We start from the raw sequence: 21,372 nt of genomic DNA, 5'->3' as shown, positions 1-21,372 counted from the left end.
TGTAGCTTCTCACACACACACATGAATTTTACAGGGTTTTTAAGGCTCAAGCATGAGCACAGCACCTGAGTAACATACGGGGCATGAACAGTCAGGTCAGTTGTTTAGGTGCAGAGTGTATGGGTGTCTCCCTCCTCCCCCTTAACTTTTAAGAATAGCCCCAGTTGAATTTCAGGTATTTAACAAAGGTTGTGACAGTGGTTCATAGGAGCTATGGCCCTTCAATCCAGTATCAGTCTCTTCAATGTCACCACAAAGCAGACACAGTTATAATGCACAACACAGACACCTACAATCCTTCATTTAATCTCTGCATAATTTAACAGAAAGAACGCAATATGGTTTTGATATCCACAGAATTCTTTAAAATACCAAGCTCAAATACTAGTGGGACAGAAAGCCACAAACTTGGTATCTGCAAAGCACTTTTAGTCAATAATGCCTTTCAAACCCTTCCAGTTTCTAGAAATGGTGTTTTAGCTTAAAACTCCATACCTTCTTTTCTAATCCTCTCTGTGATTGCTGAGGACCAATAGAGCACACTCTTAACACTACCTAAGAACCAAGATAAATACCATGAAATCTCAGTAGTTTGTTCAGAGTTAAGAGGAAACGCCCTTCAGATGCGGATTTGTATGCCACAGCCCTACCTAAGCTAATTTTTGAAAACACAGCACTAGGTCCTCTCTGCTTGGGTGCTGAGGTTAAGATACAAGTTTCGTATTAATCATGTACTGTTATCTATTCTAAGTGAGGACAAAGCACAATAAAACGCCTTCTTGTGCTCTGCTATCTTTGGCTATTAAAAGGATGCAGAGAGGCACAAGCAAAGCAGGAAAGGCCCTGGCCAATTAGGAGCTCCTGACTTTAGGTTTTGGTATGCAAACATGCTCATTATCACAATTATACAGAGGGAAACACTGCTTGCAATTCCAAAGAACTACACAATTACCCAAGTGACCCTAAAAACCTGAGAAAAGGAAGGAGTGAAAAACCAAAGAGATTTACCTTATATTAACAAGGGTGCTAAATCCCAAAGTACGCCTGGTGCCTCTGATTATGCAAATCAGCCCCATGTCTATCCATTATCAATTTTTATACTATATATAAAACAAAATAGGACCTGCAACAAAATGTCATGTTCCAACATTCTAGTACAGGGCAATGTTTGATTGTTTTTATGGGGGGAGGAGTTTTGTAAACTGCTTTGTAATGGCAATTATATGGTTCTGTTTAATTAAAGCCATATACTGTATTATGGTTTTATAATATGTCAGTTTAACACTAGTGATCAGGGATGTATCATTGTGAATTATTGAAAAATTTTTTTAACATTTTTTAAATTATTCATATTGAATGTGGTCTTTAAAAATTTTTTGCTTATGTTTATGACCACTGTGTTGTCTCCACGACCCTAATTTGAGTTTGTTTGAATGTTTTTAGCTCCTGAGGAAGGAAAACATTTCTGAAACGCATAGAGCATTACAATAAATCTACCCTTAGCACCAGAGCCTGTCTCTCTCCTTTTTGACCAACATTCTAGTGAGCCAACCTGCCACAAACCTTTTCAGGATGCTCCATCCCATTCCCCACCTCTGGTTTTCTGTTTAGTCAGCATTCTGTGCCAACTGAATGCTCTATCTTCATTGGGCTGCTCTGGGTCAACTCCAATTTTTTTGTAATTTTGCAAAAGATCTCGTTCTCATACAGAGATGGTGCCAATTTGGCCTCATAATGATCCATACTCTGAGAACTGAATTCACCATGAGTAGATAAGGTGTCCATTAATGGGTATAACAGGCCTTTAGTACAATTCAGATTAGCATGTACAGCACCACAAATCCACACTTTACTAGTTTTATTTGAAACTACTTCTGGGAAGTTGGCACTATTAAAAATACTAAAGCTGTTTACACACAGGACAGGTTTCCCACTCAGATGAGTCACCTGCAGCGCAACCCAAAGGCCATATGGGAACTTTCAAAGGCGCTACCGTGTTCATCTCAGGTAGAGAAGTCACATGGCAGTTTCCTTGTGTAGCAAAATCTCAACTTGTAGCCAAGGCTTTCCAGCCACTACTTTGAAGTTGCACTTAACAGGATGGATGCATCTTGGGTTCTGCCAAGAACTGCTTCTAGCTACAATAACACAAGTAGTCTGCAAAGGCGGAAAAAACCTCTAATATCTCCTTAGGATAGTAGAGAATGCACCAATTTCTCTCTGGAGGATGTATCCCCAATACTTTAAGACCACAGAATATTTTTCTCATACATACAGTAGGAACCCGCTTTTCAGCATTCTGCTTTTTGGCGTTCTGCTAATACGGCGGCTTTCAATTAGAGTAAGGCCCCACTCATATGGCGCTTGTTCCGCTTTTACGGTGGGGCACCGGGCGCCATTCTACTGAATGAGTTCTGCTTTAAGGCGGGTTTCGCTTTTAGGCGGGGTTTGCAACGTAACCCACCGTATGAGTGGGGCCCTACTGTATATATAAAAATGTAAGCTGTCACAATTGTCCAGCAGGAGGAGCTTCTGAGGTGCGTTGGGGGGGAGGGGGGAGCCTCAGAGTCCCGTGGGGGGTTGGCAAACAAAACAAGAGGGCAGAGCCCCTAGTTTTATATAAGCACCAGTTCAAAGCAATAAACAATCACACTCTTAAATGATTGAAAGGGGCTAAAAACCAAATGGCAGTGATGGATGGGTGAAAATTAGCAGTGTATTCACAATCTCAATGTTGGAAGCAAAATGAAGCTACCAAAAATGCACCACCAATTTCTGAGATGCAGGAATTTTACAGACACAGAAAGATATGGAAGGCCTTTAAAGCTTTCTCCTCTCACTAAACTGCACAAGTCAGCTGCTCTCTGTTTTAGCTAAAACAGTACAGGACACAACAGTGCATAGGTTGGAGCTGACCGGAAATCAGCCCTTCCTTCTAAGACAGGATTCATTTTGTCAAAGCTGTGCAAAATGATTAAATGAGAATGCTTTACACTTGATAAATACCACTACAGCTACTATCAAGTTATTACCCTTTTAGTTACCTACTCAGGAGAAAGAAGCAAGTTCTGCTTTGGCAGCAACCAAAAAAATGAGGATTTAAACATAAAGGTCTAAAAGGAAACAAAATAAAACAGCAGGTAATACATCTATAGACTCCTCAAGCATAGAAGGCCTTAAGGTAAAAGCCTGCAAAGCACAGCAGGCATATCCTTCAAATACTGTTGAAACAATAAACTGTTTCTCCTCTCTGGAGATGCTAATCTGTTTGTGGAGCATTCCCTTTTAAATATTTGAAGACCAATACAGATGAGAAAAAGCAATATTTAGGAGTATTTAGTTTAGTATAAATAATATTTGGGGTTTTGTTTTTAAAAGCAGCCACATGCTATGATGACAATTTTCTAAGAAGTCCACTGCTGACTCATTTTACCCAAAATACAATGTACAACTGAAACAACATTTTATCAATGGTCTCAACAGTGTGTGACCAAAGTATAGAGGCTACTCTGCCAAACAAGGGTATATGCAAGAGCTTTCAGAGCTGCTAAATTACATATTTCCCACCTCCCCACCTCCATACACAAATAGAGCCATACACACTTTTATAAATGTCTTTATGGGATAGATGGGATAACAATTAGTTTGCTAACCAAACAGGTTTTGTCTCAGGATCTTAGTGTTGCTGCCTGACCCGCTGGGTGTTCATTCCTGCTGTTGGTTTTTTTTTACATTTTTGGGGAACTGGTATTTGCTTTCACGCACGGTCAAGAACATGTCTGGGTTTAAGTTTGTTTTTGTTTTGTATTTGCATTAGCCTTTGTGAGCCACCTTGAGGGTTGGACTTGATGGCCTTATAGGCCCCTTCCAACTCTACTATTCTATGATTCTTCTTGGACAAAAGGTGGCATCGAAAAAACTAACAAGAACATCTCTTGCCACAAAGATCTTACCTGTTGCTTCAATGTACTCAATGCATCTCTCAATAAAAATAGGAATGGGTTTCTCTGGTGTCACTACAGCAGACAAAGGCACCCCAAAATAGTTGCTTTCCCATGTAGTCTTTGTGATAGATGGCCGAGGTTTAGGCTTTGGTTTCTGTAGAAAATAATGTACCAGAGTTAATATAGAAACAAACAACATTATAAATAAAGAAGCAATAGATAAACAGCCAAAAGGTAAAAAATATAAGTACTGGATTATTTGAATGGTGATAAAAGTCCAGATTTAGTTGACTAGTCAAAAACAAGTTATAAATATGAATATGTGCTCAATTTGCTATAAAAAGATGACTGTAATTGCCAGGTAAGAGTTCTTACAACTATATACAGTATAATGTTTTAATATTAAAAGGAAACATTTTTAAACTACTGGGTATGATGGCACATTTCACAGCAAATGCTACAGATAATGGGTTCATTGTAACAAAACTAATTTGAACACTAGATACCTTTTACACCTGACTGGCAGAGAGACTAAAATAGCAGCAAGTACAAAATCAAACAAGGAAGCATTCTGCACCTCCTCCTCCAAACTAGGATGCCATGGTGCAAACTAAATTCTATTCACTTGGAAAATAATGCTATGAAGCCAACAGGTATTTTCTTCCCACAGTGGATAAAGAACAGCAAACAAATAATGACTGTTTTTTTTCAGTCTCAAGCAACAACTAGCCAAGCACAGGCAAGGGCACAATGCAGCAGGTCAAGCTCCAGCTCTATTCTAAGGCAGGGAGGGATTCACAAACTTTGCTTGAGTGAGCCTTTGAGTTCTAAAACTGTGCATTTGGACATTCTGAACTACAACTCTCATCAGGCCCTATCAGCATAGCCAATAGGAATGATGGGAGTCTTAGTCCAGCAATTTCTAGGGGGAACCATGTTGGCTATCCCTGTTGACAACAAGTATCTCTGGTACTGGAATAAGAGCCATCTTGCGATTCCATAATCCCTTTCAGGCTGCAAAAATAATTTTATTTATTATTTGAATATTTATCCCACCCTTCACCAAATTCATTTAACTGAAAAACAATTTGATGAAGAATAAAGTCTTAAAACACAATTTAATATATAACAGTGCACTAATATAGCAGAACAACAATTTCCAAGTACTAGGAGCCAAAATATTTTTTAGATACCAGTACTGCATAAGACTTGAAAAACTGTTAAATGTCACCACATTTTAAAATCTTTGGCTAGCAGAGGGACTGAATTTTTCAAGCAATAATTTGCTCTTACATATTCCTTGTGCATCCCTATTCTACTAAATGTTTGGAAAGAAGTCATAACTCTAATGAGATAGAGAAAAATACAAGTTCTCCTATATTTTCTATTTTTCATTACACTTAAGGCACATGGTACCCAAGTATCACCTGATTTTTAAATTTGTTTTCCCAGTCACATTTCCATGGCTAATCTTCCTTTATGGCCAGAGCTCCAGAAATCAAAGCAGTTCTTTTCCTATAGTTATGGCCTATGGTGACACAATAAATGTACCACACTGCAGCAAAGATGGAGAGAGAGAAAGCAGCCTCATTTCACTGGCTTTGCTAATGGACCACAATGTTTGGCTCTTCCTCTCTGTGAACAGTTTCCTTCCCAACTGGTCATTTCAAGAACGTGAAATTGCTTTCTCCCCCTCCTCCCACCCAATCCCTTTTCCTTTTAAATATTGCCTTTTTACTGTAAGCCTGAATACAGGCCTTAGTCTTTCTAAGTCTCTCTGGGAGCCTTTTTCAGCAAAGAGCAAGGTAAAAATGCTTCAAATAAATAAATCACTACTTTTCTTGCGGTTCTCAGTTACTAGAACTAGACATAGATTCACACGTGACATGGGAGATTGCATGGAGGAGGCTTAACTCCCCATGCAAAAGTCCCAATCCAAATCCCAAACCCAGTTACTTTTAGAAAAAGAAATTAAACAATCTTGGTTGATCCAATAATGGATGCTGCCTGTAGCTTGCCCCTCAGTATTTGGACTGAAAGAACTGAAAGAAGACGTTAAAAGGCACAGTGCATTCCTCATGAACAGCTCCTTAACCGGAATTTGTTTCATGATGCTATTGGTATTTGGATTCTGGGGGATGTTTTGCAAGCTCTTGCTCTCTCAGCAGCAATGAATGAGTGATGAAGGAAAATTCTTGATCGTGTGTGGTTTTGATAGTCCCTGATATCACTTTTTTTTGCCATTATCTACCAATGTCAGGTATAAAATAAAGTTCAAAAAGAACTTTTAAAAATAAACTTCATCCTAAAGTTATTCGTAATATTCTCTCCAGATGAGGAAGTTGGCAGGAAACCAGGGAAGATGGACATACTGCAGTAAATGAAAAGTCACAATATGTGATGTATGACTCAACTACAAGGTGGCTTCCAGCTTGATAAAAAGAGTTATACAAGGGCAGGTGTCCTGTTATTTTGAGCTCAAGAGAGGAGATTAACTCACTCCTAGCCAGCAGCTTCCCTTAAAGACATCTGTTGAACCATGTGGCCCCAGGAAACTTCACCCCCACCCAAGTCCCCTCCTCCATTGTCTATATCCTATTCCTAACTAAAAAAATTATCACTTCCTATTTAGTCTGTTTCCATACAACTTCCTCCTCTATAGCTTTGGTGACAGAAGGATACACAGAACAATACAGTACTGGTTTGAAACAACAGGGGGAGGGGTGACAATTTATTTTCAGACACCAATTACAGAAAAGTTTTTTTTTTGCCAAAAGCATGGCAATAATGAAGAGGCTTGTATCTCTTTCTGCAATGGGTGTACAGGCAAGAAACAAATCAGCAGCACTTTTAAAATTAAGTGATATTTACTACTATGACAGCCTTCCTAGAGTAATCACACACTTAAGTACCTAAAAACATAACAGCAGCCATGCTGGATCAGAACAAAGGCACAACTAGTCCAGTATACAGTCAAGTACTGTGACAAACGGTTATAAAGTAAGTGACACACAGTTTATTGTTAATATGATATAGAGCCCACTCTCCACTATAAGGTCTGAGAGCAGGGTATATATTTATCAAAACAACAATTAAACAACACAGTAAAATATCAGTTAATACATTAAACCCATTATAAACATCAGCTAACAATGACAGTACTGCAGAAGGGAAGTTATGTATTAATCAATTATACCCAACAGCTTGAACTAAATGGGAGTTTTAAGCAACTGCTGGAAAGCATATAATGAAGATGCCTGATGTCCCTCAATGAAGAGGGAATTCCATGGCCTGGGAGCTGAAGGCCCTCCCACATGCCACCACCCCTCCTACCTCAGAAGGCTGCAGCACTATGGGCAGGGTCACCCCAGCTGATCTAAACAAACAAGTACGTCTACATGGGAGAAGGCACACCTTCAATATTATGAGCCAAACTGCTTTAGGGCTTTGTATGCCAGTGTAAGACCCTGAAGTGGGCTCAGAAGCAAATACAGCAATCAGCGCTGACTGCTTAAGACTGGAATGATATGAGCCCTATCAGTCGTGCTTGGCAGTACCTCGGCTGCTACCAACTGCAACTTTAGAACCGTCTTCAAAGTCAATCCACACTGAGCGTGTTACAATAATTCAAGATGGAGGTTACCAGGACATGGTTTACTGTGGCCAATCTCTCTCTCCAGAAGGGCAATAGCTGGAAACAGGCACTCCATGCCACCAAAGCCACCTGAGCCTCCAGTGACAAAACTCAATCAAGCAGTACCACCAAGCTATGTATCTGCTCCTTCCAGGGGAGTACAATCCCATTCAGGACAGTCTTCCCATTTCCTGTACTCAAGAATTTGGAACACACAGCACTTCCATTTTTTCTAGATTCAGTTTCAATTTGTTGGCCCACCTCCAGTCCATAACCAATTTGAGTTTGCCACATACTTTTTTACTTGTTCTAACACAGGGGACACATGAAAAAAAACTGTGGCACTGGAAGGTAAGTCCCCCATGCCAGATTATGTTTCAAGATCAAACAGACTCAAAGATGCCCCTTAGGAAGCTGCCTATAATTATGCAATGATGTGCTGCCCAATGCTATAGAAATTCCACCACTAACACAAACAAATCCAACAGGCAATACAAACAGGACTATATATTTGATCATGGCCTTAAGAAATAACAAAAGGAAGGAATAGCAAAAGAAAGCTAACTTTGTAAAAGCACTGATGATTTGCAATCAACACCTCAGCAGGTAGTATTGAGATGAGATAGGGAAGTATAATTGTGATGACTCCAATCAGTGAAAAGATTTCACATTGTACAGCACAGCAGGAGAAAAGTCGAATACAAATCTCTAAGCTATGGATTTCCCTCTGCTTTTTAAGATAGTAAATGGAATGCAGTATTAAGGGACAAAGACATGAAGGTTAAATCAACTGGCAACATTTCTCTATTCATCAACAGGAGAGGAATTAACAGAAAAGTGACATGATACCTGGTGCTCTGCAGCTATTACTTCAAGACTGGCAATAAAGTAAAACAGGACTGCAACCTACAAGTTCCAACCTCATTTCGCTGGCCAGAATGCCCAACAGAGCATGACAGAACACATCTTAACTAGGAATGAAAACCTATACCACCTTACAGAACTAAAATGAGGGGCTTGATATAGCTATGACCTTCTGTAGCCTCCCCCTTGACAAAAAACACAGCACTGGCAAAAATGATAAACAGACACCTGAAGTCCCCCCCACACACACACACACATCCTGCCCACAGCTTTCTGCTTTGAGGTCCAGGCAGACAGGTCAACATGTTGTTAATAATGCATAATTCATCACAGGATGGATGTAAGAGAAGGGATCATCTCAAGGATGGATATAAGAGAAGTGGTAAGAGTACATGCTTGTCATACAGAAAGTCCCAAATTCAATCCCCCGCATCTACAGTTAAAAGGGCCAGGCAGCAGGTGATAGGAAGATCTCTGCTTGAGATTCTGGAGAACCAATGGCAATCAAAGTAGACAATACTAGGCCTAGATCAGGAGTGGCTAACCTGTAGCCTTCCAGATGTTGTTAACTATAACTGCCATCATCCCTGAACATTGACTATGCTGGCTGGGGCTGATGGCAGGTGAAAATCAATAATTTCTGGAGGGCCACAGATTAGCCATCCCTGGCCTAGACAGACTGATATCTGGAATGAGGCAACTTCCTACATGCCCAGAATCCTAACTAGGGCCCTAACTAGTACTTCAGTCATCAAAAGGGCTAAAAAGCACAAGTCCCCCTGCTGGATATACTATCGCTTTAGTGCTTGCCAGATGTCTGAGCCTACTACCCCCAGTCAGGCATGTGTCTGTCATTAGGGAGCCATTAAAATGTTACACAGCAGCAGCAGCAGCAGGCACTCTAGTGAAGAGAAAGCAACACTATTCCTGCATTTACCTTCATTTAGCCTAGTGAATTCTTAGCTAGAAAAGAACATTAAGGAGTCATCCGCACCACACACACACACACGTACGTATGCTAGCTCTATGGGGAAATCACATACGTCAGATCACTAAAACTATTAACTGGTAAGCAGCAGGGCTGTGGAGTCGGAGTTGAAGTCGGTAGAAACGTACAGACTCCGACTTCAAAATAAAAACTTTCATAGGAATTTAGTTTTCTTGTTCAGAAATTTTAATCAAATAAATATATTTTATGTTCTATCAATCTAGCCTGACGATTCACGTGGTGATGAAATGCCTTGTGCTACCATTTTACTACAGTAAATTTGTTATTACTAGTTAATGTACATTTGCCATTTATGAAGGAGTTGGGAGTCAGACAGTAGAAAAATAGAGGTGTCAGAGTCGAAGGTTTGGCATACCGACTCCACAGCCCTGGTAAGCAGAACCATTTTAAGATCTATGACCACCCAATACAATGGAACTACTCTTCACACTCACACAGACTTGATTCGGAACAACATAACTGCATTGTCTTTAAATGGCAGACAGGCCTCCTAGTTCCTCTTGCATGCTTACAGTTTCCATAAAGCAGCAGGTGCCTGAAACTCATCCCAGCATTAAAAAGCTTGCAAGAAAAGGACTGCAGAGAATATTTATAATTTATAAATATGTTAGAGACTCATTTGGAATCTGCCTTGGGACTCCTGCTTCCTGGCTCATGGCCATGAGAAAAAGGTGGGGATAACAGCATGCAAAGAATACATAACATATTCATCATGCAATCAATATCTACCAAATGCTTCATGGGGATAGACCATTTCCCACACGCTCCTTTGTTTACGTTCCTCAAAGAGGACTTTGGGAAAGGAATATAGATTTGACTGAGACACAGGAAAGCAGGGGACAAAACAAGTGTGGGGGTATTGCCTGAAATTTGACACAACTTTTGTGGGTGTCGGAAGGCAGAGCTGGGGTCCCAATCCCGGGGAGCTGGATCCCGGAGAGTTGGGAGAAGAGTATTCGGATGGATGGCAGAGGGAAGGGGGAGGAACTTCCCCCCTTTGGAGCGAAGACGAAACAGAGGAACTGCCAGTGATAAGGTCGCTTAGCAACGGGGAGCCTGAGCCCTCCCTGGACATTCTCACGCCTCCCCCTCTTTCAGGCTCAGAGCAAGAGGGGGAAGAGGGAGGGCTGCTCACAGCCGAAAAGCGGGGAGGCAGTTTACCATCAGCCCCTCCCCTATCCTGGAATCGGAAACTTCAGAAGAGGAGGTGGTGATGCTTCCCCCCTCACCGCGCACACGCAGACAGCTGAAAAGACAGGAGAGAAGGGGGGGAAGGCGGGCAGTACCTGAGGGGCAGTTAAGGAGGAGCGAAAGATTGCGTGCCCGTTTGGCCCCTTCTTAAAGAACAGGCGGGAAGAAGTCCCTTGCTCTGTCAACTTTCTCCCAATGTCGCAGGACCTGTATCCCTGTATTGATTCATGAGAAAACGCAGTCTTTGTTTGGACATTACCCTAATAAAACACGAATTAACTACAATCGTTGGTCTGGTTCCTGAGTCACATCCTGGGCCTGACAGTGGGCACCTGAAGGTTCTCTGCCAGTAACCTCATGAAAATAACAGCTGTTCCCCAGAGTGTCATCCACAACATTTCCTAGTGTGTATATTACATACCTTATTAATGACCCAATTATAATCAAGATCCTACTAAGCATTTGCAAGGCATAATAAACCCATTTATATGAGTACAAACTAGAAACCGTATTTAGCTATTATATAGTTTCATATGAGATTAATCCACATTCCCCAATACCATAATTTACCTGCACATTTTACTATCATTAAGCGTAAGTAAAATGAAGTATGAATCAAGGTGCATTTTCTTCCTTTTCACAGCAGCATACCATTTCTTTTTCATTTCTGAGCTAGGAGTGAGGATGAGCAACTCCAGAACACTAAATATGTTTCACAAGTTTGTGTAAACAAAGCTTCTGTATGCTTTCACATTACGCTATGTAAAAATACCCGAGACAAACCTTAGTGCAAATGCTGGTTCTTGGAGAGATCATGGCCCCTGTGGTTCTCCTCTGGTCCTGCTGCTCTGAGCTAAACCATAATTTGGCTTAGTGTATTGTCCAAACCTGGGCTTGCACTTAGTCTCACTCCAAACAAACCACAAGCTGTAAACCAAGAACCAACCTTCTGGGGCAAGACAAGCCATGAGCCCAGGTTTGAACAGACCATGGTTTGGCTCACAACAGCAAGACCAGAGGAGGACTAAAGGGGCTGCGACCCATGCATTTGCCCTAAGCCATGGTTTGGCTTAGTATTACGTGCGAACTGGGTCAAGGTCAAGATACAACAGCCATATTTATATGTAACTATTAAGACAGACTTTATGAATTATCATGCTTTTGCTTTGTTCCTATCCTGGCATGAGTGGAATAAATCTACCAGAAAGTACATTTGCTAGCTCACTTTAACCATGGTTTTTGACTTGCTGATACAGGCTTGTTAGGGAGCAACAAACCACCATTTGCGGTTCAGACATAATGGGAAGCCAAGGCTTCTTAGATTGTTTATCGTGCCCATACCAGGGTGGGAACAAAGCAGGAGTGGTTGGGCGTCGAGAAAATAATCTGCAGAATTTGGAACCAAAGCTTACAGTTTGCCCTTTGAAGACAAAAATTTACTCGTAAGATGTTTGCTATGTTCAATGAGCAACTTTAAAACAGCATTTTTAAAAACATTTTGAATTCAAGCTGCTTTCTAGACTTACAGTGAAAATACATGTGACACTGGGCAAAGGTTTGAAAGAGAGTCAAACTACATGTGATTTGGGAACTCCGTGAATAGAACTCTCAACATCCTATGAAAACCAGCTGCAGTGGTGTGTGTGTTTTGGATCAGGGCCCCAGCAGTGGGGGGGGGGAGAGTAAGTTAAGTACCAAATAGGTAAGAAAATTTGGGGAGGGGGTGAAATGCTAGAACAATCCTGACATGTAGGTCACATTGAGAGGGGGAGTAGCTACTCTTTTTAAAAAGTCTCTGTCCCAACCTTATTTGTTTCTCAGCCTTAACATATAACGTGCCTGCAATTATCACTGATGGATCTGTGTAGCTGGTGTGTGCTGCTGCTGCAGCAGCTACAATCCACGCTGGGTGAGCAGGAAAGCATTTATGCTTCCTGTTAGGCTTGCCTAGTAGATTGGTGGACAGGTACTGCTGCTGAAAATATAAAGCTGCTTCAGAACACACAATGAAAATTTTCACCTTTTAAGGCCCACAGAGAAAGCTGCCTGGTGCTACAGTAAGAGCTCACAAAAATATTTACGCTCCCAACTTTAATGAATTTAAGAAATGAGATCCCACCAAGAATTTCCTCTACTCCATTATTTATTCCCCAAAAGAATAGCTCTTCCCCATTCTGCCTTTTCTCTCTTAAGCAAGTTTCTCCCTATACCGCCAACAAAGCTTGAAATTAACAAAAACTGTCAATTTACTTGACTGTTCTTGCATCAGCTTTTAAGCTTAGGAAATTGTATCTGGCTATTAACTTGTGCTCCCTCTGCTGGCTATGTAGTAGTTAAGCACCTCCCAACCCCTTAAGGATCTCCCCTCTGCCTCTGAATGCGTTCCTGTCACAGTTATTGTTTTCTGATGGGTTAGCTATCATTTCTACAAGCTGTTTCTATTCTTCTTGAAAATGCTTGGAAGATTGACCATCTCCCTTCTCTCTGCACTTCCAAGTCTACTCTCTTCCCTTTACTAGCAGTTCAAATAGGTGTAGTTCAAAGTGCCCACACAGGCTTCACTGTCCACACCAGAAGGGAAAAGTAATGATATTAATCATCTTTTTTATCAACGTTTATCAACAAAGCCCTATACAGCTCCCCGGGACCAGGATACCTGAAAGATCGTCTTACTCCTTATATACCCAGTCAACCACTGCACTCTGCAGGTGAAGGCCTCCTGCAGATACCATCTTATTAGGAAGTTTGTTCTGCACAATATACGAAACGGACCTTTAGTGTGACGGCACCTACCCTGTGGAATTCCCTCCCCTTTAATTTATTTATTTAGTTAATTAGTTATTGTATTTATATACCGCCCCATAGCCGAAGCTCTCTGGGTGGTTTACAATAACTAAAAGCATTAAAAACAAATATACAAATTTAAAAACACATCTTTTAAAAATGATTTCAACACAATTTAAAACCATTTAAAACACATGCTAAAATGCCTGGGAGAAGGGAAAAGTCTTGACCTGGCGCCAAAAAAATAACAGTGTTGGCGCCAGGCACACCTCGTCACAAACATCATTCCATAATTTGGGGGCCACCACTGAGAAGGCTCTCTCCCTTGTTGCCAGCCTCCCAGCTTCCCTCGGAGTAGGCACCCAGAGGAGGGGCTTTGATGTTGAGCGTAGTGCATGGGTGGATTCGTATTGGGAGAGGCGTTCCATCAGGTATTGTGCTTCCAAGCCATGTAAGGCTTTATAGGTTAAAACCAGCACCTTGAATTGAGCTCCGAAACTTACAGGCAGCCAATGCAAGTGGGCCAGAATCGGTTTTATATGTTCAGACCATCTGGTCTCTGTTACCAATCTGACCGCTGCATTTTACACAAGCTGCAGTTTCCGAACCGTCTTCAAAAGCAGCCCCACTTAGAGCGCATTGCAGTAATCTAGCTTGGAGGTTACCAGAGCATGGACAACTGAACCAAGGTTATTATCCCTGTCCAGATAGGCGTAGCTGGGCCACCAGATAGGCGTAGCTGGGCCACCAGATAGGCGTAGCTGGGCCACCAACCAAAGTTGGTAGAAGGCACTCTGTACCACCAAGGCTACCTGAGCCTCAAGTGACAGAGATGGTTCTAGGAGAACCCCCAAGCTATGAACCCACTTCTTCAGGGGGAGTGCAACCCCATCCAGGACAGGTTGGACATCCACAATCTGGTCAGAAGAACCACCCACTAGCAGCATCTCAGTCTTCTCTGGATTGAGCCTCAGTTTATTAGCCCTCATCCAGTCCACTGTCATAGCCAGGCACAGAATATTAGGCAGGGGCCATCTCTGCTATATTTTCGGAGTCTTTTGAAGACTTTCCTCTTTCAACAAGCCTTTTATGTTGAGACCTATCCCAGTCTGTGCCTGTGTTAGAATTGCTTGTTAATATGTGTTTTTTAAATATGTTTTTAAAGCTTTTTAAAAAAATGTTTTTAACGTTTTGTTTTAATGTATTTTAAGGTCTGTTTTTATAATGTTTTGAAGTGTTTTTAGTGTTTCTGTTTGCTGCCCTGGGCTCCTGCTGGGAGGAAGGGCGGGATATAAATCAAATAAATAAATAAACAAACAAACAAACAAACAAACATTTGTTTTCCTATTGGGAGATCTGGGAAACCACTGTGAGATTCAGAAAGAGTATGGTTCTCTAAAACAGGATTTTTAACTTTTTCCATTTCTAGCTCCTACTTTATTAAGCCATAACAGAATTTTGAAGAAAAATAAAAGATTTTTTTTAAAAAAGAAAAAAAGAAAGTTCTACACCATTACTGAAGTGTCTTCAATTTTTTTTACCAGTCTTGTCTGCCTTTGTGTTTTTTTTCCTTTTCCAGGAACAGGACTCTAATGCCAATGAAGACAAGTATACCCTGCTGGCAAGAAGACAGCTGCTCAAAGTATGAAATCACCACTGTTTTGCAAAGCAGTCACGACATTGTTTAAAGAGACAAAAATCTTTGCATAAAAGAAATGAACCTACTTCTGTTCAGTTGCTTTTTGTGTTGTAATGGGAAAAGGCCCAGGTTAATAAAATATCTCACTGAAAACAAAGTGTGAAATGAAAAGATAACTCTTGTGTGAAAAATAGCTCTTTCCATATATCCTATTTAGAAGATTAAAAGCTGTTGTTTGATTGGCTTCTCTGCACAGGGGATATTGCAAGTCATTCCATTTTAGAATAATGGAGTTCCCAAATAGTAAGTTTAAACACAAGCTTCACATTGCATACCAGACAACTGCCTTTTAAAATTTACTACTCCATAAGAAGGGACCAGCTGCTTCATGCTCCTAATTTGCTTTTAGAAGCTGGACTTGAAAAAGAAAAATGGAATGTTAAAGGGAAACAATTTATAATCTTTCATTACAGCACATTTTCCAACTTATTAAGCAGACCCATGAAATCTATCATCTTGATCAGAGAAGGTCATCACCAGATATTTCAAAATAAAGCAAAAGTAGGATGAAAATGTGCATTTACTTTTAAGTTTCCAGACAAACCCTAGACAGAATTTGTTGGCATCCTTTACCATTTTGTTTCTGCTGAGATCTCATACACAGACTGCTGAATAGGTAAGGGAAGAGAGCTGTTTGTATCTATAAAAATATGAAGCACTGTATCCAAAACCTTTCTGTAATATATGCACTCTACTGTATTAAAATTAACTCCAATTATTTTTTGTACTTTTTCATGGAAGATGTGCAGTAAGCAACTGGATCAGGGACTCAAAAACTGCATTTGTGCATAATGTACTTTCTTGGGATAAGCTGAGCTTCTTATTTTTAAATCCACTCTCTCTGTACCCTTCCCCCAGCCCCTTGTATAGATATCCATGTTTCCAAAGCAGTATTAATCTGAACTGGAGGTAAAAGACCTTGAAAATTAAAAATTAAAATATAACAAAAGTATTAAGTAAGTTACCTTTGTTGTCCTCCTCAAGCTACGTAAGATGTTTCTTTTCCTTGGATCTTCATCAGTAGTCTCATATGGAATGACAGCATTATCTCCCTTATATCCATGGGAAGTGTGGTCTTCCTCTTTCTTCCTAATTGGCCCCAATTCATCATCACTCCCTACACTGAAACTGGTCCTGTAACTGGCAAATCTCCCAAGCCTTGTGCATCTTGTCCGATACAACACTGGTTTACTAATGATGGACACCTTTCGGCCACGTTCCAGGGAGCTTGTGTCCATTTCACTGTCTGACCCGTTGCCGCTACCATTTGACTGGGTTTTATTAATGTTACGAATGGTGATAATTTTGCCTTGGGTGCTGTCATGAGGCACAGAGTAGATATTTTCCTCCTCATTCCTTGGTTTCACGACTGCATCCATGGGTTCTGCATAATCAGAAGGGTCAAAGCCATCTGTAGGTGGCCAGCTAGTAGAAGACACAGACCTCCTCTGTGCATCCCTATGCCCTTGATCCAAATAGGAAAGATCCCCCTTTGTAATATCAAAGTGAGGGGGCTTTGGTTTCACTGGCGGAGGTATTTTGTTGTTCAATTTGCTTTCAAAAGTGTTCATAACAGAAAAGACAGAAAGACCATCATTCCCCTCCAGTTCCATGGAAAGTTTAGAAAGATCTTTGGACAAAGTGGGCATGGACGTGTCATCTCTGAAAGGGCTGTAGGTTGGAGGTTCAATATCTTCTTCTGAATCTTGAAGGTTTGAATTACAAAGAGGTGAACCAGCTCGGGGGGAATTGAACACTTCTTCTGTTGTACTGCAGGCTTCAGCAGCATTATCGTACATGTGGGTGGCTTCAATTATGTTTTTTCTCTCCACAACATCCTTAAAAAACAGGTGAAAAATCTCTAGTTTATGCTGAGGTTGACTACAAGGTATTGTCGTAAACTTTCCATCTATATCCTGGGCAATTTCTTCTCCCTCAGTTAACTGTTCTCTGCTTAAATCATTGTCTAAAACATCTATTGAGCCATCAGTGAGTGCCACTATCTGAACAGGGATAATGTCCTGCACTTCACAAAGAAAGGCACGTAACATTGCCAAAGATGCTTTACGTTTAGCTGAATAAAATAAAATATAGCCATGGACCAACCAGCTTTTCCTAATGCTAAAAGAGGAATGGTATGAAAGCAAGGAGAGTTCTATACGCCTCTTGTGTGGTCCTATGGGATACTCAAGTAACACAGAATTGCTACTTCCACACTGGGAAGGCCTACAGGTTTGGGACTGAAGAACAGGTAGAAGGATATCATCTGCATTAAAAGGATCTCCACACAACAAGCACATGACAATCCGAAGGTCGATATCAGCCAGATCTTTAATGCTTGCTGTTGAGCTCATCAGATTTAAGTTTCGCTTTGAGTCGAGCAAGCCTTTGAGAACTTGACTGATTTGCTTTTCATTAATATTACGCCCATATCCAATGCCAGTAGAAGCAGGGTCAAGGAAGACACACTGTAACTTACTGGCAATCTGCTGTCCGTGCTGTATTAAACTGTGTAGTGTTTCTCCACTGGTATCTCCTCTTTTATTCACCAAAATCAGAGTCAGGGGAAGATGAACTAAGTGGTTGTCCCTTCGGCCAAGGGTTGACTCTCTACTCTTTTCAATACTTTCAACAACATAAGACAGAGATTCCTTAGAGTTATAAAGGCAGAGGCAACCATGTGGCTGAAATGTTGGTGTCTGGAAAGAATTAACAGGAAGTCTGACATTACCCTCTATCGGTCTCAAGGAGAGCTCATACATTTTCCCATCTATCACATACTTGTCATCATTTGTGCAAAGAGCTCGAATCTCATTTGCTAGCTCACGTGCAAGTCCATCTTTACCAAGAATGACTAGATTGATTCTGTCTATATTGGAATCTGACAGCAAGTTTTTCTGATTGCGATCAGATGGCTTTATAAACCTGGAACTTATCAAGTGCTCGATTTTAGCATCTATGCAAGCTGGACAGCTGGGACAAGTTTCCTTTGTTGGGTGATACACAAAATGAATGTGCTTCAAGATCAGGGCATCTCGCTCAGCTTGTAGCTTTTGTAGTGCTTTAAATCTTTGTTCTTCGCCCAGCACATCCTGAATGACACCCATTTTCTCCTTGCTTGGTTTGGCATCAAGCTCCAGCTCATAGAACAGTTCTGAGTATTCTAAAAGCAGCTCCTGAAATTCCTCCTTGGCCTTCTCTATAATTTGCTTTTGATGTCTACTGTAAATATCCATGTAGACAGACTCCTCAAGCCACATATAGAAATCCTCATTCATGATGAAACTGCGAGCTTCCTCCCAAGGTTTTCCTGGTGTTATGAAAGGGGAAGTTTCCAAATTCTCTTTGAAGGATCTTCTCATTTCTGCCCTTTTTCGTTCATTCCTCAGCTTCTCTAGATGGGCCTCGTAGAGCTGCTGAGCAGGCATGGTCTCCATCAGATCAAATGGAATCCGTTCATTCTCCATGTTGTCTATATGGCTAGTGGCATCCCAAGGAGTCTCCTCAAGAACAACAAACCACTTTAAGAAGTCCGGTTTAGTCTCCAACAGCTTCTCCATTTTTATGCAGCTCAAGTGGTTGATTTCATCCAGGTCTGGAACAAGAGCATCAAAAGCAAGGGGCAAAGCAGCAAGATACAGCTTCCTCCTGCGCTCTATATGTTCTTGTTTGAGGCGATGAATGTGCTGCAGGAAGAGCTTCTTGGCTTTTTGTGTCCCTTCCAGATACACATAATCCTGATACTCGGAAGAAGACTGCATTCTTCGTGAGACGTTCAACCAAGTCTCATTGTGGTTTTTGACAATTCGGCTCACCAGCCACTCGTACTTATCTTTTGCAGCAGCAATCTGCTGGCTCTGCTGCTTCAAAGCCTCAAAGTAAGGGATAATTTTAGTTTTGCCCCTGCTTTTGTCGATCAGCTGCACTAAAGTGCTGAAAGCCAAGTCAACGTTCACATTGGATCTGGCAGACGTCTCCACCACCTGGAGGTTCTTTTTGCTTAAGGCAAAAGTGTGTGCATCTCTAATGTACCGCTCTACTCCTTCATCACACTTTGTCAAAACAACCACAGTGGGCTTTTTCGTTTTTGTGAGTTGATTGTACAAATTCGAAACAAACTTGAGTTGATCATCAAAGCTCCTGTTCATGCCTCTGCTGACATCGATGCAGAGAAGAAAGCCATCTACCAGCAGCTTCCCATCCGGCATCTGCTTCTGTTCAAAGTCCTGCTCCAGCCCAAGCTGATCAGTGCAAAAGTACATGAGCTTTTCAGCTGATGCAAGTTTTGTTGCAGCCGCCCTTTTGATGTAGGGCTGCAGGGCTGTGCTGCGATGAGGCTGAAAAGTCTGGTCATCAATAAATTCAGTCTGTTCCACAACATGCATTTTACATTCCACACAGTCCTCCAAAGAACGCACAACTTCTCCCCAGTACAAGAAGTGGTCATTATTAACAACCCTTCCTCCAAAGTCACTCGTGCTAAGAACTGAAGTGTGGTCCAAATGGAAATCATCTGCTCTGGGTCGTACAAACCGATTGCACAGGCAAGACTTCCCAATGCCACACTGTCCTTTCTCTTTTTCTGTCCCAGACAACCCCACCACACTGATGTTGTAGGTGGGAATGCGAACATCTTGCTTCCTTGCCATCATCATCGTCCAAACATCCTGTCACACTTGGCTTCTTCCTAGAATATTAGTGTCTGCCTTACTCCAATGCAATCTCAAAACTGATTGGATGATGATTAGCAATCCAGCAACATGAAGATGGCTATTCCCATGCTGCATGTGCCATCAGCAGCTCAGTTCTCACTGATCCTCACCAGTGGGCAGACAGCTTTTCCCCCTAGAGAAAATAAAATAAACAGTTTAAGGACAACCACAGTTACAGCACTAATACAATTATAAGAAAGTTCGTTAGCACGAATATAAAATAAAAACACATTTAAAGCTATAAATATATTACTAAGCTAAATAGAAAAGGAGAAACAACCCCTTCAACCTGACTTGGAGGCTGTGTTCTGAAACTGCTCATGGAATTGTCTCTCTCTCAGTCACTTCCAGGAAGCAAGCAAGGAACACCCCTTATCCTCTGCCTTTAGAACCCAGCTCCCCTCTTAACAGCCGGGTTACCCTGTCCCATTTTAAAAGCAATACAGAAGAGGGGTGGTCAGTTCCACAGGCAGCTTCTCCCCCTCCCCCTCTTTTCTGAAAAGGAAATGGCCCACTGTTATGGGGAACAAACTTGAGTGTGCTGTGCTCTTTTACACAATGTAATGCGAATACTGTTCTTCTTTATCTTGCAAGCAGCTTCCAAGGCATTGTCCCTGGAGGCATGGATGCTTTGCTTCTTGCTTCGCACTAGAAAGAAAAAGCATTTCCACTTGGAAGACCCAACAAAGCAGCATCCCAAAAGCTGTTTGTGGGGTTCTCTTGATACTAGGAAGGCTGGAAAAGGAAAAGCCTTGCATGCAGCTTTTAGGAAGCTGCTCTTTGTTGATACTTCCAAGTCAATCTTTTTCTTCACAATACAAAGCAAGAAGAAAGCCCCACCTACAACCTCCACAACGCAGCCCTGTTTTCAAAGAGACAGCATCATGGAGGACTGCATTCAAGATAAAGAGCACTATTAGCCTTGCACTGTGCAAATGAACCCTAAGGGTTGTCCCTCACTGCTCCCTCCCAGTTCAAGGGTAGGAGGCAATGCAGTTCATAGGGGTATAGGCAGAATGTGGGATGGAAGGAAGGAGCAAGGAGACACAAAAGGGAGGGACAGCGTGAACAATTATCCCATAAAACATTGCTTCTGAGGCTAAATTACAAAGCTACCTTTTTGTGGCAAAAGCCTTGTGTTTTTAAATGGCTTCTTGACAGGCAGAAATTGACAAATACAGCTTCCTCTGGCATCAAGATGCACCTGTTGAACATTTACCTGCTGGGAGGCTGTTGGAGGCATAGCAACCCTGGCAGAGAAGTATTTTGATTTCTATTTGCTTAATGTCTGTCTACCCATATTGCTCATGACTGAAAATAATAGGGCAGTAACTTCTTGCAGGACCATCACTTCTTTGTTTGAATTTGGTTATGCTATTTGGAGATTCTTTGTAAATATGAACTATATGGGAAATGGACTGCCTTCAAGTCGATCCCAACTTATGGCAACCCTATGAATAGGGTTTTCATGGTAAACGGTATTCAAAGGGGGGTTACCATTGTCTCCCTCTGAGGCTGAGAGGCAGTGACTGGCC

At 41.4% G+C, this 21,372-nt stretch overlaps 1 protein-coding gene across 2 annotated transcripts in view; it reads right to left on the bottom strand.

The window, feature by feature from the left end:
- ARHGAP35 (Rho GTPase activating protein 35) overlaps positions 1–21,372 on the bottom strand; it is a 76,310-nt gene that overhangs the window by 31,517 nt on the left and 23,421 nt on the right. Inside the window, exons 2-3 of one of the 2 annotated variants that reach the window (XM_061596418.1) lie at positions 16,091–19,970; positions 3,954–4,098 (exon numbers count right to left, since the gene is read on the bottom strand). In XM_061596418.1, coding sequence (XP_061452402.1) covers positions 3,954–4,098; positions 16,091–19,780 — 3,835 coding nt within the window. In that variant the 5' untranslated portion in view covers positions 19,781–19,970. The remainder of the gene's footprint in view (positions 1–3,953; positions 4,099–16,090; positions 19,971–21,372) is intronic. The other variant, XM_061596419.1, reaches the window with a different exon arrangement.

This window comes from Rhineura floridana, chromosome 15 (genome assembly GCF_030035675.1).
Source record: "Rhineura floridana isolate rRhiFlo1 chromosome 15, rRhiFlo1.hap2, whole genome shotgun sequence".
NCBI classification, from domain to species: Eukaryota; Metazoa; Chordata; class Lepidosauria; order Squamata; family Rhineuridae; genus Rhineura; species Rhineura floridana.
This window is presented reverse-complemented; position numbering and strand designations above follow the sequence as displayed.